At 43.1% G+C, this 18,520-nt stretch overlaps 1 protein-coding gene and 2 non-coding genes across 3 annotated transcripts in view; 1 reads left to right on the plus strand and 2 right to left on the minus strand.

Annotated features, from left to right (window-relative positions):
• The window catches only part of FBXL12 (F-box and leucine rich repeat protein 12), a 45,377-nt gene extending 27,962 nt beyond the window's left edge, over nt 1-17,415 (minus strand). Inside the window, exons 1-2 of the mRNA XM_077470151.1 lie at nt 17,067-17,415; nt 7,832-7,904 (exon numbers count right to left, since the gene is read on the minus strand). Coding sequence (XP_077326277.1) covers nt 7,832-7,904; nt 17,067-17,236 — 243 coding nt within the window. The 5' untranslated portion in view covers nt 17,237-17,415. The remainder of the gene's footprint in view (nt 1-7,831; nt 7,905-17,066) is intronic.
• A 329-nt stretch (nt 17,416-17,744) lies between these two features.
• On the plus strand, nt 17,745-17,817 carry TRNAV-AAC (transfer RNA valine (anticodon AAC)). The gene has a single exon. It is a non-coding gene; the product is annotated as a tRNA-Val (tRNA).
• A 169-nt stretch (nt 17,818-17,986) lies between these two features.
• Nucleotides 17,987-18,079, minus strand: TRNAI-UAU (transfer RNA isoleucine (anticodon UAU)). Its single transcript is given in 2 exon segments — nt 17,987-18,022; nt 18,042-18,079. It is a non-coding gene; the product is annotated as a tRNA-Ile (tRNA).
• Between the last annotated feature and the right edge of the window lie 441 nt (nt 18,080-18,520).

Consider the following 18,520-nt stretch of genomic DNA (forward strand, 5'->3'; position numbering starts at 1 on the left):
CTGTTGACTCCGTGACAGTCCCATTCACTTTAATGGCAGTGACACAACAAGGTGAGGGACGTGGCGGCAGCGGGTGAGTAGATGCCCGCTAACAGGCACTGCCATGATGCATCTAAATAATGACAGGTGCTCTTTAAATGTAAGGACTTATTCTCGCTGGTAGTTAGAATCTTTAATATTTGCAAACAAAATGAAGGTTTCCTATTCCCTAGAATAAGCAGCTGTCAGGTTAGTAAAACAGCGATATCAGAACCAATTCAATCATACAGTTTGTAGTGTACACAGATTTGAAAAACAATGGGATAAAGGAATATTCCTGAACTTTGTTTTATCCCATGGATACTGTGGCATTGTGTGAATGCATCAATGCAGTGCTTGTTGTTATCTCAGCTTGGATTCATTCAGTTTACCAAAATATGTAAATATTGCAGAATTTACAGCCTCATGCTACATAACTAAGCTCCAAGATCTAAGATATTTACTCCAAAAGCATTTTATCTAAATAAATTTGATTTTAAAAAATCTGATAAAAAAAACAAAAAAAAAAAACACAATTATTGATTTATATCCACCCTGGCAAGTAGATATGGTCAACTGCTGTTCAACCAATCTTCAGAATGGGGATGATGCATGAAGTAAGGAACTTTGCAATGACTGTTCAAACCAGATGTGGCGGTTGACGTATCTCAAACTGCTGACTTTCTAGGACTATCCCCTATTACAGCAACATGTCAGAATTTGGCATACATAGCAAAAATGATTAGCTTTATCCTTTCTATCAGCAACAGTCCAGGCAAGTAGTGGTGAAATGGTATTGAGAATATTTTTTTTTTTGGCTCATCAATCAATTGCAGCCTCACCAGCGCCCATCAAATGCAGCCTCACCAGCGCCCATCAATGAATGTTTGCTTGCTTCCATTCATTCGGGAGTCGCCTAGTGGTAGCACCGGCCCTGAGCACGGCATCCCCGGCATCTTTCCAGGCCTGCATTTGCCTGTCAATATAGGAAGCCATAGCTGCTATGTATGCATGGCATCCCCACATTCCTTGAGATGAGGCCCGGCCATACGCTAAACTCTGGAGCCGCATGCAACCCACAGGCTGGACACCCCTGGTGTAGTGCAAGGCCCTGCCTGATTGGATACAGTGTAAATGGCTAGATAGGTGGGTTCCCCTATGCCATAGTTTTGGTAAATATATTGTACAATAGAGGTCGACCGATATGGGTTTTTCTCTGGCCGATGCCGATATTTAGAAATCATGGCGGCCGATAGCCGATATATGATGCCGATTTTTTTGGGCCGATATGTTAGGCCGATTTTATTTTATTTATTTATTTTTAATCCCCCTTGATCTAACACACCTTTCCCACTGGGGCGTTTTAATGCGCTTTTGGGCTAAAAATAGCGCCTGTAAAGTGCCTGTAAAATGGCTCCCCTGCAGTCTGTGTGAAAGACAGAGTGCTTTCACACTGAGGCGATGCGCTGGCAGGATCTTAAAAAAAAGTCCTGCAAGCAGCACGTTTGGAGTGGTGTATACCGCTCCTCCACCACTCCTGCCCATTTATATGAAGGGCACCACTGCCGAAGCGCATGCAATGCGATTTGGCAGCGGTGCTTCATGGGCGCATTTAACCTCTTCCTTGGCCGCTAGCTGGGTTAAATGCGCCCCACTAGCAGCCAAATAGCACCGCTAAAATGATGGTAAAGAGCCGCTAAAACTTGCGCTCCAGTGTGAAAGCGGCCTTCATACGTGATACAGAAAATTTCTTACACTTAAACATTTATTAAACAAAACAAACCTCCAATCAGTTTACTTGTATGTATGATTTAGATAAAAAAAAAATATATATATATATATATATATATATATATATATATATATATATATATATAATATTAAATAAAAACAGGTAGTCAAAACTTTTGGACAAAAAAAAAAAAAAAAAAAATGGGCAAACTTTACTGTTTTTATTTTATTTTTATCCCAAAAAAATGCATTTGAAAGACCTCTGTGCAAATGCCGTGTGACATAAAATATTGCAACAACCGCTATTTTATTCCCTAGGATCTCTGCTAAAAAAATATATATAATTTTTGGGGGGTCTAAGTGATTTTCTGGCAGAAAATACAGGATTTTTACTTGTAAGCAACAAGTGTCAGAAAAGATTTAGTCTTTAAATGGTTAAACTGAGAACTTCTACACACTGAGATGACTTAATTCATTGAAGTGTAAACATTGTATCATTTAGTTCTTTTCTTGGCAGTCTGCCCAGAGAGGAGGAAAGTGTTGCTATGACGACTCAGGCAACTTAGACTGACTTCTATACAGAAGTCATTTCAAAGTCCCGCTGTAGTTCTAAATCGGCTTTTTATCAGCACAAATCGGCCGATGCCGATTATTTAAAAAACGGCAAATATCGGCCGATATATCGGCCGGCCGATATATCGGTCGACCTCTATTGTACAATCAGATTGTATAGTGTATGGCTACCTTTATACACATACATAGGAGGGAGTGGATGGAGACACTCAGCTGTCAGGCACCATTCACATCTCTGTATGTGTTTTTTTGGGGGTGCGTTCTATGTACAGAACACCTCCAGGTAGCCATATTGCATTTTCAGAAAGTTACAGTGGCTGCAGATTGCACAGGAAAGGTAATTTTTAATAACATTCAATTACAATAGGACTTGAGTCGTAATTATATACGCTGTATTATTTTTCTCTTTGTCATTTTCCCCCCCCCACAAAAGTGGAGTTACACTTTAACCACTTGCCGACAGCCTAATGCACTTGTACTGCAGCAGGTCAGCTCTATTCTGCGAAACGACGCACGTGTACGTCATTTCGTGCAATAGACACTGGGGGGGGGGGGGGCGCAATCGCACGCCAATTGGACTCAGGGGGAACCAATCAGTGGATCTGGTGGACCCGACATCCGTTGGCCACTGTCAATCATTCCCGAGAGAGGCAGAAGGGCGGTCTGCCTATGTAAACAAGGCAGACCGACATTCTGACAGGGGAGAAAATAGAGATCTTGTGTTCCTGTCTTCACCCAGTTAGTCTACCCCCCCTACAGTTAGCAAGCAACAGCTAGGCACACAGTTAACCCTTTGATGTCCCCCTGCCATTACTAACAAATAAAAACGTCAGAAAAATATTCCGTAGTTTGTAGATGCGATAACTTTTGCGCAAACCAATCAATATGCGCGTCTTGGGATTTTTTTTTTAACCAAAAATATGTAGCAGAATACATATTGGCCTAAATTGATGAATTAGGCTTCTTAAATTTTTTTTACTGGATGTGTTTTATAGCAGACAGTAAAAAATATTGTGTTTTTTTCAAAAATTGTTGCTCTTTTTTTGTTTGTAGCACAAAAAATAAACTGCAGAAATGATCAAATACCAAGGGAGGACAAAGGTGTTTTAGAGATAGCCATGATTTTTAGTCAGACAAATCCTAAAGCATACACTACTATACACTAGTTGGTGCGTCTAGGTCAGTGATGGCGAACCTTGGCACCCCAGATGTTTTGGAACTACATTTCCCATGATGCTCATCTACACTGCAGTGTAGTGGAGCATGATGGGAAATGTAGTTCCAAAACATCTGGGGTGCCAAGGTTCGCCATCACTGGTCTAGGTCTTCTCATTTATTTCTAGTACTGCAATGGTGGTATTTTGACCCGACCCAATTAGGAAAGCGCCTGCAATAATTGTGACATAATGGCCTCCAAAATCCGTGAGATTTTCCCTGATCTAGTGGTATCTGGGGGGTGAGGATTATGAAAAATGTACCACAAATGTCAGAAAGATAGGCTTTCCCATCTCTCCAAGTCAAGCCCCTTTGATTAGAACAAGAACACCAGTAATAAATAACCTGAGCACTTATTGATTATTAATTTGCTTACAGCACGATTTGTCAGTGGACCAGAAAGTCGGTAGAACCGGTGTTTTTGGTAAGCACCTTGCTACAACATACATTGTTGCTTGGCGTCATGGAACTAGGGCTGCAACTAACGATTATTTTCATAATCGATTAGTTGGCCGATTATTGTTTTTCGATTAATCGATTCATCGGTTAATAATCTTAAGAAAAAAAAGTGTGGTGTATAATTTAGCTAATATGTAAAGTTTTAAAAAAAAAAACCAATTTATTCTTAAATATCTCTGGATGCAGTGGTAAAAAAAATAAAAAAAATAAAAAAATAACCAACTATATGGTAAGTATACTGTATATACTATTAAAGGGTGAATCTGGTAAATATCAGGCTCAGATCAAATCAAACCCAGCGGATGAAAAAACTACAGATGTGAACGTGTCCCATAGGAAACCATGTAAATGAACTGTAGCGTGTTTCTGCAAAAAGCACCAAAACACACATAGATGTCAACCAGGCCTAAGACCTTTAGTAACATAATGGGGTTAAAAAAACTAAAATTAGCCCTTTTATAGTACAAAAAAAAACACAGATAATCACTACTGTAAAGGGGTTTATTTTTTTTTACTGTAGAACTGTGAAAGTAATATTTACAGTAGCGATTATTTGCTCTTTTTGTACTATAAAGGGCTCATTTTAGTTTTTTTTAACCCCATTATGTTACTGGCCAATTAATCGATTATGAAAATAGTAATCGATTAATTTCATAATCGATTAGTTGTTTCAGCCCTACATGGAACAGAATAAGAAGGGTAGTGGGTCATCTATATCTGCCTTCACACACTCTCCTATAACCCCCTTTACTAAGGGGGGGGGGGGGGCAGATGACTCAGGCCACACTTTGCAGTCCCTGTGTGTGTCTGCCATGTGTTCTATGTGTGCAGAAGACTGGGGAGCCCCTGGGGCTGTGCAGATGTCATTGCTCTGCTGGGACTGATGGGAGACTGGATAGCAGACAAAGCAACTAAACTTGAAATACTGCTCTTCATATAGGAGGGGTGGGTCTTCCTGTGCATGGCTCCCCCCAAGCAGGACTCTCCCCCATCGGCTGTGATCGTTTTCAACTCCCACGCTGTCTGTATCCTGTGAGCTAGTTCCCTGTATGTGCTCTACTGATCCTGTACACTGTCAGCCTGTGCCCTGCCTAGCACCACTATTACACTGTCAGCTATCCAGTACAGGCTGGGTGGTGGTAGGGGTCAGGCAGGGGAAGGGTTCACTATTCACCACTGTGTTCTATCAGATGGCAAAGCGGTGTGATCGATCCATCTCTACCAATCCTTATCTCTCCGCTGCCTGTTGTCTCGGTCTGTCCTCTCTTGCGTACCCCCATCTGTCTTCCAGCCTTCCCTTCTGTATGACTGACTGACTGACTGCCCACCCACTTTTCTCTGTCCTGTTTCTCAATCTATCCTCTTTATGTGCTTGTCCTCTGTCCTGTCTAGCTTTTCACATTCCCTCTGTATGTGCTGCCTTGTCAGGTCTGCCTGTCCTCCCTTTCTGTCTGTCCTCTCTATCCCATTTGTCTCTCCACTTCCCCTATACATGTATCCCTCTGTATGAGCTTGCCTGGTTGGTCTGCCTCTCCTCACTCTGTCCTTCTAGCTCTCTTCCTATTCATCCTTTTGGTCTATTCTCATTCTCTGTCCGTCTATCCTCTATTTCGGTACATCATCTCTCACTATCTTCTTTCGGTTGTCTCTACCCTCTCCCTTCCTCCCCTCTCTCTCCCCCCCCTCTCTCTCCCCCCTCCCTCTCTCTCCCCCCCCTCTCTCTCCTCCCCCCCCTCTCTCTCTCTTTCCTCCCCCCCTCTCTCTCTCCTCCCCCCCCCCTCTCTCTCTCTCCTCCCCCCCCTCTCTCTCTCTCTCCTCCCCCCCCTCTCTCTCTCTCTCCTCCCCCCCCTCTCTCTCTCCTCCCCCCCCCTCTCTCTCTCTCTCCTCCCCCCCCCTCTCTCTCTCTCTCCTCCCCCCCCCCTCTCTCTCTCTCTCTCCTCCCCCCCCCCTCTCTCTCTCTCTCCTCCCCCCCCCTCTCTCCTCTCTCTCCTCCCCCCCCCCCTCTCTCTCTCTCTCCTCCCCCCCCCCCCTCTCTCCTCTCTCCTCCCCCCCCCCTCTCTCTCTCTCTCCTCCCCCCCCCCCTCTCTCTCTCTCCTCCCCCCCCCTCTCTCTCTCCCCCCCCCCTCTCTCTCTCCTCCCCCCCCCCCTCTCTCTCTCTCCTCCCCCCCTCTCTCTCTCCCCCCCCCCCTCTCTCTCTCTCCTCCCCCCTCTCTCTCTCCTCCCCCCCCCCCTCTCTCTCCTCCCCCCCCTCTCTCTCTCCTCCCCCCCCCTCTCTCTCTCCTCCCCCCCCCTCTCTCTCCCTCCCCCCCTCTCTCTCTCTCCTCCCCCCCCTCTCTCTCTCTCCTCCCCCCCCTCTCTCTCTCCCTCCCCCCCCTCTCTCTCTCCTCCCCCCCTCTCTCTCTCTCCCCCCCCCCCCTCTCTCTCCTCCCCCCCCTCTCTCTCCTCTCCCCCTCTCTCTCTCCCTCCCCCCCCCTCTCTCTCTCTCCTCCCCCCCCCCTCTCTCTCTCTCCTCCCCCCCCCCTCTCTCTCTCCTCCCCCCCCCTCTCTCTCTCTCCTCCCCCCCCTCTCTCTCTCTCCTCCCCCCCCTCTCTCTCTCCTCCCCCCCTCTCTCTCTCTCTCCTCCCCCCCTCTCTCTCTCCCTCCCCCCTCACTCTCTCTCCTCTCCCCCCCTCACTCTCTCTCCTCCCCCCCTCTCTCTCTCCTCCCCCCTCTCTCTCTCCTCCCCCCCTCTCTCTCTCTCCTCCCCCCCCCTCTCTCTCTCTCTCCTCCCCCCCCCTCTCTCTCTCCTCCCCCCCTCTCTCTCTCCCCCCCCCCCTCTCTCTCTCCTCCCCCCCTCTCTCTCCTATCCTATCCAGAATCTTTTAAACCTTTTCCGATTCCGGCCACTCGGGTCAGGGGCCTAGGTGTTATCTTTGACTCTAGGTTGAACCTGCACCCTCAGGTAAATCAGGTGGTAAGTTCATGCCATTTCTACCCGAGACTCCTGAGGTTGACTTTTCACTATATTGCAGACTCTGATAAGATTGCCATGGTCAATGCCATTATCAGCAGTTGACTAGACTACTGCAATGCCCTGTACCATCTACAAGCTCCAGTTGATTCAGAATGCCGCAGCTAGGTTACTGATGGGCGCTGGTCATCGTGACCACATCACTCCATCTCTTAGAGCCCTGCATTGACTGGCCGTGAAAGAACGTGTTCTGCTCAAAACTGGATGTCTTGTCCATAAGGCATTGCATGGACGTGGCCCAGAGTACTTGAAGGAAAAATTTATCGAGTATGTGCCTACCTATTCTTGAGATTGGTGAACTTGGCTATACTGAAGATTCCAAAATTTAAAAAGAAAACATGCGGACGGAGAACAAATGAAGTACAAGGAGCTGAATTTTGGAACTCCTTGCCTCTGAAATTGAGACCCGAGAATGACTTTCTGAAATTTCAAAAGAAATCGAAAACCAAACTTTTTGTACAAGCTTTTGGAGTCACCTAATTTTAATGGGGTGTGATGGACAGAACCCCAGGTTTTGATTTTGTATGTTGGGATGTTGGCTCTCCTAAGGTCTTTTAATGTCAATGTCTTTTGTTTTGCGCATCAAGGCCTTAGGGTAAGACTGCGTAGGTTAAGCATTTTAATAAATAAATAATACAGGACTGTGATAAAGTCTTATATACTGTGACACAGCACCCATCCCAAAAGTCCAGATTCCAGCACTTGTAGAATTAATGGAAGATCAGGGTGGGTCTCGTGGTGATCAGAAATTCTACCCTTTGTCAGCGCCTGATGTCAATGTGCAATAAAAAGCAAACATTCATCTGTTAGATGACAGAAACTGACCTTATAAGGTGTTAAATCAACATGTCTCCACAGCGATTTGTCCAATACAAGTCTCCTCCAACGCTTACAGACACTTAAAGAAAAAAAGAAATAAATGACATTCATTTATAATGTGAAGGTGTAAGAACATAAAGAACATAAAATATAAGGGGAGGTCAAGCTAGTTGATATGAAGGTTTTGAGAGCAGTGAATATTGCATTCAATATTATATAGTAATCTTAATTTTCAATAGAACTCATTACTAAGTATTCAGAGAGACTTTATAAGCTGCCATTTACTCTACACTGATAACCTGTCTGGCAACATAATTTTCCAGAAGCAATTAACGACTCATAGTCTACCTTTACCAGTCTTCTGAACTCCAGATTGATATTTTTCTTATGACATTGCTGCTTTAAAACCCACTTGCTTTCCCTTTTTCAGGGATGTTTGAAGCCCAAACTGTGTGTAAGCCCAAGTCAGATGGTGTCCAAGCATACTCATGGTTATGTCTTCAAACCCCAATAATGAACTTCTCATTCTCTGCATTGAGGTTAAAAAACTCACCCTACCTGTCCTGATGCCCCCTGTCCTTAAACAGGGAGGAGGAGGGGGCCGTGCCAGCAGGAAAATGCCAAAGAGGAGGTAAAGGACTGTTCTGTACAATAGTGTTGCACAAAGCAGGGAAGTATAACATCTTTTAAAAAGTGTAACAAAGGGAATAAAATGGCGGTCGTTGCAACTTTTTATCTCGCACAGGATTTGCGTAGCAATTTTTCTAACGCTTCTTTTGGAAAAGAAAACAGTTTTGTGCTTTAAAGCAAAAAAAGGTTAGCCCAATTTTGCATAATGTGAAAGATGAAGTTACGCCTTATAAATAGATACCCAACATGTCATGCTTCAAAATTGCACACGCTCGTTGAATGGCGCCAAAACGGTACTTAAAAATCCCCATAGGCAAGGCTTTCACATTTTTTTTTGTGGTTACATGTTTTGAGTTACAGAGGAGGTCTAGGGCTAAAATTATTGCTCTCGCTGTAACTTTCACGGCGATACCTCACATGTGTGGTTTGAACACCATTTTCATATGTGGGTGGGACTTATGTAAGCGTTTGCTTCTGCGTACAAGCACATGGAGACAGGCACGCTATAAAAAAAAAATTAAAAAAAATTGTTAAAGTTACTTTTTTTTTTAGTTTGACACTTTAACCACTTCCTGACCGCCTCATGCAGACATACTGTGGCAGAAGGGCACGTACAGGCAGATTAACATATCTGTATGTTGCCCTTTAAGAGGTGGCTTGCGGGCAGGCACCAGGAGCTCTGTGACCGTGATCATGAGTCCCACGGAGCTCGATATCTGCAGGGATACCTACGATTGCCTCACGGTGAGGAAGATGTTTACATTAGCATCTCCCGTTTTTCCTAATGACACTATATAAATATTTTGATCACTTTTATTCCTATTATATGGAATGTAAACATCCCTTGTAATAGGAATATGGCATGACAGGTCCTCTTTACAGTGAGATATGGGGTTCCATCTCACCTATAGGCTGGGAAGCCTGAAATAAAAAAAAAAATAAAAAAAAAATAGAAGATCTCGGCTTCCCAGCCGAGGCGGCACCGCTTGTTTGAGTGCAGAGGCTGGGCGGGACCTCATAACATTGCGCTCGACCTCCGAACAATCATAGAGAGACTCCGGCAACCATCTGATCTGCCCAAAATCTCTATGGTAAACATCTGGGGCCAGCAGATCCTGCCTCCAACTCACCGATGGAAGCGGTGAGTCGGTAGAAGCACCGGAGGGGGGCGTGAAATGTCCCCTTTCGCCGCCTGTAAGAAAGATCAATCAGTAGAACAGCCACTATGATTATTCTTATTGTGTCGAAAATTTCCGTCTGAAAAAGCCGATATCTGAATGATGCTTGTAGCTACACCCGTCATTCAGATACATCTGCACAAAGTCAAGGACATCATATGACGGCCGGTGGGTGGAAGTGATCTCTGTATCATCTGAGGCTGTTCACTTCACTGGGTATTAGAGATGCCCGATTCTGCTCAAAATGAGAATCACAATTTTTTTTTGCTTAGAATAAAAAGATCACGATTCTCGCGGAGTAAAATCTTTCACATTATACAAAAAAATTGGCCCAACTTTTTACTGGTTAGTTTTTTAAATTCATTAAAGTCTTTTTTTTTTTTACAAAAATATAGCATTTGAAAGAACGCTGCACAAATACAATGTGACATAAAATATTGAAACAACCACCATTTTATTCTCTAATTAAAAAAAAATAAAAAATGTATGTATATGTATATATATATATATATATATATATATATATATATATATATATATATATATATATATATATATATATATATATATATATATATATATATATATATATATATATATATACACACACACACACATACATTTTTATTTTTTTTTATTCATTCAGTCACTGGACTGAATGTGGTGTGAAGTGGCACTTAAAGTGGAATTAAACCCTCCTACCCTGTACAGCCAAGGAAGCTGCTTCTGTTTGATCTGCAACTGCCATGGTGCTGCACATGTGATAAAATGGCTGGTGTTATAACTGATGTTGTGACAGTTTGGTTGAGGACACAAGCAAATGTGACAGTTAGCAATTCTGGCATTGCAGGAATGTAACTTTTTTGAAACCGTTAAATTGATGGGTTTAGTTCAGCGTTGCGATTTATTGCTGCTCAGGGGCTCTGGGCTTCAGCAAAATGGCCGCCTCCAGCAAGAAGAAACAGGGGTAATGCTGGAGGCAATTCACAACACACTTATTCTGGTAGCATAATTAATAATGTGGAATGTATGTTTCTTGCTAAAGAACATTATTTTTTTTTAGTGGTTATGGGTAAAGTTCTGCTTTAACCATTGCAATCTGTGCACAATCCCTCTGTATGGGAAAACTTTTTTTTTTTTTTTTTTTTAAACCTGGAGGTAGGTTTAAAAAAAAAAAAAAAAAAAAAAAAAAAAAGCCTTTCCAATCACTTTAAGGGCCTGTTCACACTACTTGTGGTGCGGGAAACATGCATTTCCCTGCAATGCCTTCCTGCAGACACACATTAATGTCCTTTTTTTCTCCACAAATAGTTTTCTTTTGGTGATATTTGATCACCTCTGCATTTATTTTTTGTGCTAGAAACAAAAAAAATATCCAATAAAAAAAATAAAAAAATAAAAAGTTAAACATCTAATTTCTTCATAAATTTAGGCCAATAAGTATTCTGCTACATGTTTCTGGTGAAAAAAAATCCCAATAATGTATATTGATTGTAGGTTCTATCACTTTTGGGAAAACCAAACTATGGGATATTTTTATTTTATTTTTTTCTACTAGTAATGGTGGTGATCAGTGACTTATAGCGGGACTGCAATATTGCAGCGGACATCCTGACACTTTTTGGGGATCAGTGCTAAAAATATGCACTGTCACTGTACTAATGACACTGGCTGGGAAGGTGTTAACATCAGGGAACGATCAAAGGGTTAACGGTGTGCCTAGCCAGTCCGCTGTACCCGCAAATCAGCTCAGCTGTGTATAATCACAGAAAGAGCGGGTTGCCGGTGGCACGTATGTGCGCCCCAGACCCTAGAGTGCAGGATCACATACAATGATGGGTAAATGATCTGTGCAGGAGAGCCACCTTGCCTCTGTATATGTAAGTTATATGGTGGGCAAGTGGTTAATGATTATAGAGCCACAACAATATGTGCCTTTTATAGCTGCCTTGAGTTCAGCTTTAAGCAAATACTAATTGATAAGATTATGTACATTAAAATTGTAGCATGCGTCTCTCAAGGTATATTTTGGGCTGCTTTCACACCTGAGCGATTTCAGCTCGTAAAACGTTCAAAATCTCAAAAGTTCCAAAACACCCAACAAGCAAAATGCCATTCATTTCACGGACACCTGTTCACATATGTTTTGGCCCCATAGAATTGAAAAAAAACACCAGACTTGAGCAGAAAAACTCTCGTAAAACGCCCATAAAATGCTCAAATAGCATTTCTCCCCCCTAATTTCCTCTCCCTCTCCTCCCCCTAGTGTTTAACCACTTACGGACCGCCACGCGCCAATATGCATCCTAACTTTGAAGAGGAATATCATTGTTATGGCAGCAGTTAGCTAACATAACCCAATATCCCAATATCCTCTTCTTCGGCCGGCAGTCTGCTTTCCAATAATAGTGGTCTCTGCGGTGGATTCGCCACGAGATCACTTATTGACAGCGCAAGAGAGCCCGCGCCCTCCCGCCACGCTCCAGTGCCCTCCACCGTGGCAATTGGATCCTCTCACAGGGGAAGATGACCCCCACCCGTCTCCACACCATTGCAGGGTGGAAGAGACATTAAAGCGTCACTTCCGCTCATAGCTCTTAAAGGGCCATTTTTTTTATGACAATTTTTATTTTTATTTTTTTGCATTTTTGTGTAAATATGACATCTGAGGTCTTTTTGCCCCCAGATCTCATATTTAAGAGGTCCTGTCATGCTTGTTTCTATTACAAGGGATTTTTCCATTCCTTGTAATAGGAATAAAAGTGACATAATTTTTTTATAAGAAAAGTTTTTTTTTTTTTTTTTTTAAACGCGCCCTGTCCCACCAAGTTTGCGTGCAGAAGCAAACACATACGTGAGTAGCGCCGGCAAATGAATACGGTGTTCATACCGCACATGTGAGGTATCGCCACGATCGGTAGAGCGAGAGCAATAATTCTAGCCCTAAACCTCCTCTGTAACTCAAAACATGCAAACTGTAGAATTTTTTAAATGTCGCCTATGGAGATTTTTAAGGTAAAATTTTGTCACCATTCCACTAGCGGGTGCAATTTTGAAGCATGACATGTTGGGTATCAATTTACTCGGCGTAACTATCTTTCACAATATAAAAAAAATAATTGGGCAAACTTTACCGCTGTCTTATTTTTTTAATTTAAAAAAAGTGTATTTTTTCCAAATAAAGTGCAATGTAAGACTGCTGCGCAAACATAGTGTGACAGAAAGTATTGCAATGACAGCCATTTTATTCTCTAGGGTGTTAGAAAAAAAAATGTATATTGTTTGGGGGTTCTAACATTTTTTAAAAACTGTTTTTAACTTGTAAACAACAAATCTCAAAAAGAGGCTCGGTCCTTTAGCGGTTAAATTGGCTAAACAAAAATGCCTGAAGCTGTGAAAACGTTTGTAATACAGTTCAAAAACACTTTGAAAAAGCTTGTAAAAAAGCTTAAAAGAAAAAATGCCCAAAAACAATATGATCGGGTGTGAATGCAGCCATAAAGGGATAAGTAAGGGTTAAAGAGGAAGTAAAGCCCAACTTAAAAAAATAAAATAATAATAGGCCCTGCAAGGCAAAGGCATAATGAGCTAGTATGCATAGCATACTAGCTCATTATGAATACTTTACCTGAGATGGAAGCCCCCGAAGCGATCCTCTTTGTCCTCCTCCTACGCCACCATGATACCTGGAGTGACTTACAGGTATTGCGGCTCCGGCACTGTGACTGACCAGAGCCGCGATGACATCCCCCCCCGCGCATGCGCGCGGGAGCCGCCACGATTGACGTTAGCAGCGGCATGCTCAGTTGCGGTGCCTGTCTTTTGCAAATATCTCCTAAATCGTGTAGGTTTCTCACCATCCCGGGTATGATAAAATTTGTCAATATTTTTGGTTTTCATATGTTTCTAGGATGTCATCTGACAAAACGTTGTAGGGAGGAGTGGTGTGCTGACGTCACCGCGAACAACGCAAAGTCCCGGAAGTAACGGGCAGCAATCGAAAGCCGGCCGCCTCGAATTTAATTGGCACACTATTTTATCCTCGGCTAAGTGTAAGTGCATTCTTGTTTTTTAACTAAATAAACATTTTATGGAATTACACTATGGAAGCCCTTTTTATCCTTACATGGGGAATTATTGACTGTTAGTAATACCGAGGACATCTGGAGTAGAGGATCTGGGATACCTGGATACTAAGCACAGAGACCCAGGGCTGGGGTACAAGCCACAGTCCAATGTGATCTCCTTAACCTCCCTGGCGGTATGATTATTTCAGATTTTAGGTGCTGAAAGCGGTACAATTATTTTGCATGGAAATTTGGTGTTTTATATTGTAGGCCTGTAATTCTTAGAAATAATTCACTTAAATCCGCCCAAACAAGAGTATAATAGACATCCCGGGTATGATAAAATTTGAAATATGAAATTATATATATATATATATATATATATATATATATATATATATATATATATATATATATATATATATATATATATATATAACAAATAATAATAAAAATTATTCAATAATGTAATCAAAAACACTGAAATTTGCTCAGTTGCAGAATTGTCGCTGTCATTACTTTTAGTGTTTGATGTACGAATTTCCCCACAAATTACTATTGCTCAATTCTGCGAGTGATTCTAATTTATTAACGCTGGTTTCTAGCTGGTCTATAACCACTTTTGATGTAAACGGACATTTTTTGGTTGCTATGGACAATCTCCAGTTTCTTGGCATAAATAACAGTATTTATAATATAAAACTGCATGCAGGACACTGGAGAAACCACTAGGGACAAAGGGGATGTGTAATTATTTGATACAGATTACAGTACTATATCTATACTGTGTTTTTTACTCTTTGAATTTGGCCCCGTGCGTCGCAACACTTGCAGGGAACGGAGCCCGGCGCTGTGACAGATCGAGCGAGACACGGCGGCTCGCTGATCACAGCGGGGAGACATTGCTGGATCCAGGGGACAAGGTAAGTAACCCCCTACATGGATCCAGCGATGCAATCTCCCGAGTCTGGCTCGGGAATACCGCTTATGGTAATTAAATCTCACGCCGAGCCAGACTCGGGAATACCGCCAGGGAGGTTAAAAAGATCTATCTGGTAAGTAGCAGTGTTTTTAAAAGGTGGAGGACCCCGTCTATCATACCCTGTCACATCTTCTTGGGTGTTTTTTGTCATAAGCCACCATGGAGCAGTCGGTTGAGGAACTCCTTATGAACTATAGCTTTAAGCCTTTTGTATGTTATGGAAAATTTTCCTTTTTAGTAATTCAACAGAATGAAAAGGACACTTAGAGCACTCCAGTTCCCTTGACTTGTGGTTTATTTGCATACTCCTGAGCTTCATTTATTTAATATTGCTATATCATTAGTCATTTGAAGGATTTGTAACCCTCATTGACTTCGGTGTATGCCTTAAAGGGGTTGTAAAGGTACGTGTTTTTTCACCTTAATACATTCTATGCATTAAGGTGAAAAAACATCCGACAATACCGCCCCCCAGCCCCCGTTTTACTTACCTGACCCCTCGAAAGTCCCACGCTTGTCCCCGACATCCTCTTCACCGCTCAGCCTGGCCGTTCATTGGTTACAGTGGATGGATCGAAAGCAGCGCAAACACTGGCTCGCGCTGCTGTCAATCACATCCAATGATGCGGTGCGCCGGGGGGCAGGGCGATACATTGAGTGGCTACGGCCGCCGGCTGTATCACGGGAACACGCCCACAAACACTCCACACCATGCGAGGGAGCTCGCAGGAAGGTGTGGAGTCCTTGTGGGGAGGAGCTGAGACAGCCGCCGAGGGACCCCAGTAGAGCAGATTCGGGGCCACTCTTTGCAAAACGAGCTGCACAGTGGAGGTAAGAATAAAGCCCAACACACACTATCAGATTTTGGTCTTCAGATTTACCAAAACCATGTAGTGCAAGGGCCTGCCTGATTACATGCAAATTGAAACGCCTAAGCTTTGACCTCACATTATATGTTTTGGTAAATCCGAAGGAAATAAAATCAGCAGAAAATCTGACAGTGTGTATGGAGCTTTACATATTTAAAAAAAAAAAAAAAATTATCTTTAGTGATCCTTTAAGATTTATATGTCACTGTATACAATGTTTTTCACTATTAACATAGAGCAGCAAATTTTTTATTTTATATGTTTCGATTACCATACATATACTTTCTTTAGAGTTGTGTTTTTTTTTGGTTTTACTTGCTCCCCCAGAAGACCTCTACTGAAAAAGGTTGAAACGCATCAGTGATCTTCAGTATGGTTTACATACTTATAACATGCTATGTTGTTTTCCTCTTTGCACGCAATGGCAATAAATTTTATGTACATGTATTAGCTTTACCCATAAAGCTCATGTTTTAACTGCAACAAATGTTGCCTTGCTGCAATGATTTTTTTCCTAAATAAAATGATATCATTTTTTCAAAACATATTGTACTTTATTGCTGCAACTCAAAACCCCACAGTAAACCTTTCCTATTTGTACATACGTGTGTGTGTGTGTGTGTGTGTGTGTGTGTGTGTGTGTGTGTGTGTATGTATATATATATATATATATATATATATATATATATATATATATATATATATACACACACAAAATCTGGCACAGAGGTGCCACCCTGTAGCAGTAAAACTGCTTTAGGGTGAACCTTAAGTGGCTGGCAAATGTGCGCCCATCTGCAGTGGCAGAATTGAAAAAAATGCGTCTAATGTACCGTTCCAGCAAGTTTGTGGATCCATTGAAATGAAGGAGTTATCGGGGGGGGGGGGGGGGGGGAATGTGCACAAACGCGTGTGTTCCTGCACTCCAGGGTGAAGATCCGCTTTAACTGAACATGCCATTGCTGAAGGTAGAATCTGATTGGCTGTCATTCGCAGGTTTTGATAAACCCCCCTCCATAGGCTCACTGGTAATCATTGTGTAGCTGTCAGAGGAAAGCGACAGTGTGCCCACTAAGGTCTAGACCAGAGATATGCAATTAGTGGTCCTCCAGCTGTTGCAAAACTACAAGTCCCATCATGCCTCTGCCTCAGGGTGTCATGCTTGTGGCTGTCAGAGTCTTGCTATGCCTCATGGGACTTGTAGTTCTGCAACAGCTGGAGGTCCACTAATTGCATATCACTGGTGTAGACTCTAGGAAGTTATGTAGGAACTGCTAAGCTGGTCCCCAGTGATGACGGATGTATGGAGAGGTGAGGAGGAGGGAGGAGGGAAGAGAAGAGAGAAGAGCCCCATCTCCTCCATTGTCATACATGACATCTTCCTGTCTATGGCCAGCCTCAGACGACTTTCCAGCCATGACAATCATCCTGACTCCTAGCAAACACCAGCAGCCATGACAGCTGACGACAGGCGTCCCCATAGCAATGTTTCCAGTGTCCCCCAGACCTTCTCACCGGCCGCTCCGGATGAGATCCCGCACGGACAGGAAGCTCAGCACCTCCAGAAGCACGCTATCCGGCAGCCACGACAGGGTCGGTGTCACCGAAATGCCTCCGCTGCCCGTAAACGGGATCCCCGAGCTCTCTCCGCCGTACGCCGCGGCCGACATCTTCATCATCTCCATGGACACCGCGCACTTCCGCCTCACCAATGCGCGGCTGTCAACGATCTACCATAGAGACTGCGGAGCCGGGAACCAGAGCGGTTACTACTGCCGCTGTGCGTTCCAAACGACCATAGAGATTGCTCCATAGAGCGTTCAAGCAGCTACCCCAACCTCCTTCGGGTCTGAGCGGCTATAGCTTGGATCTTAATGCGACAGCGCCACCCTCGGCTGCTATATGAATGACGCCTACGAGGTACTGCACGCTACATGAGAGACGTCATCCCTATGGGATAGGGCTGACTCACGGCGTGTGAATGCCAGTATATTTAGTGGGGGGAGCTATTTTGCAATGCAGCTTATGTAAGCTTAATAAAGGCGTGGTGACAATTTAGTCAATTTACGTCACAAGTGTTCCAACTTAGAAAATACTTTGCCCACTCCCCACCCCAGTAAAAAATATTTTTGATTCTCTTTCTTATTAGCTTGCGGATTTGTTCGAGCTCTGTCGTGTAACTTAAATATGGAAGTTTCCGTAGTGTAGTGGTTATCACGTTCGCCTAACACGCGAAAGGTCCCCGGTTCGAAACCGGGCGGAAACATCTTTTTATTTGGCTATCTTTTAATCATTTAACAAAAAATGATTTTTTTAAATCGTTTAAAAAAAAAATTAAGAGAAATAATACAGAATTTCAGAAACAGTTTATGAATTTTGTGCATGATTTTGCAGAAGTGTGTAAATTATTCTGAACTCAGACAAATTAAAATGCATGCTCCAGGTGAGGCTCGAACTCACAACCTCGGCATCGCTCATCAGTTACTGTCTTATAAGTACCGCGCGCTAACCGATTGCGCCACTGGAGCAACTGAAGAAACTTGGTGGTAACGTGTGTGGAACGGTTTGTTAACAATACAGTCTGTACAACCAGGAAAAGTTTTTTGTTTGTCATTAGGGCACCAGAGTAATTTGTTACAAACAGTGCTTGAAAATTTAAATTCATACCACCCTATGCATTCAGTTTTGGATGGAGACCTGTTCACACAGTCAGCCGGGGCAATACGGCAAAGCATTTGCAACACTTTTCTGGCTGTAGGGACCCTTTAACCACTTCAACTTTCTGGAAGATTTACCCCCCTTCATGACCAGGCAATTTTTTGTGAGACGGCACTGCGTTACTTTAACCCATTGCCGACCACCCACCGTCATTTGACGGCGGCAGTATGGTACTCCTGCTAGCTGTACAGCAGTGCTTTAAGGAGTATAAAGGGGCATGCCCACGCCCTCCGTAGGAGCCAATGCGCGTG

The sequence above is a fragment of the Lithobates pipiens genome, unplaced genomic scaffold (genome assembly GCF_037356315.1).
Source record: "Lithobates pipiens isolate NorthernLeopardFrog02 unplaced genomic scaffold, aLitPip1_a1.2 Scaffold_8, whole genome shotgun sequence".
Classification (NCBI taxonomy): Eukaryota; Metazoa; Chordata; class Amphibia; order Anura; family Ranidae; genus Lithobates; species Lithobates pipiens.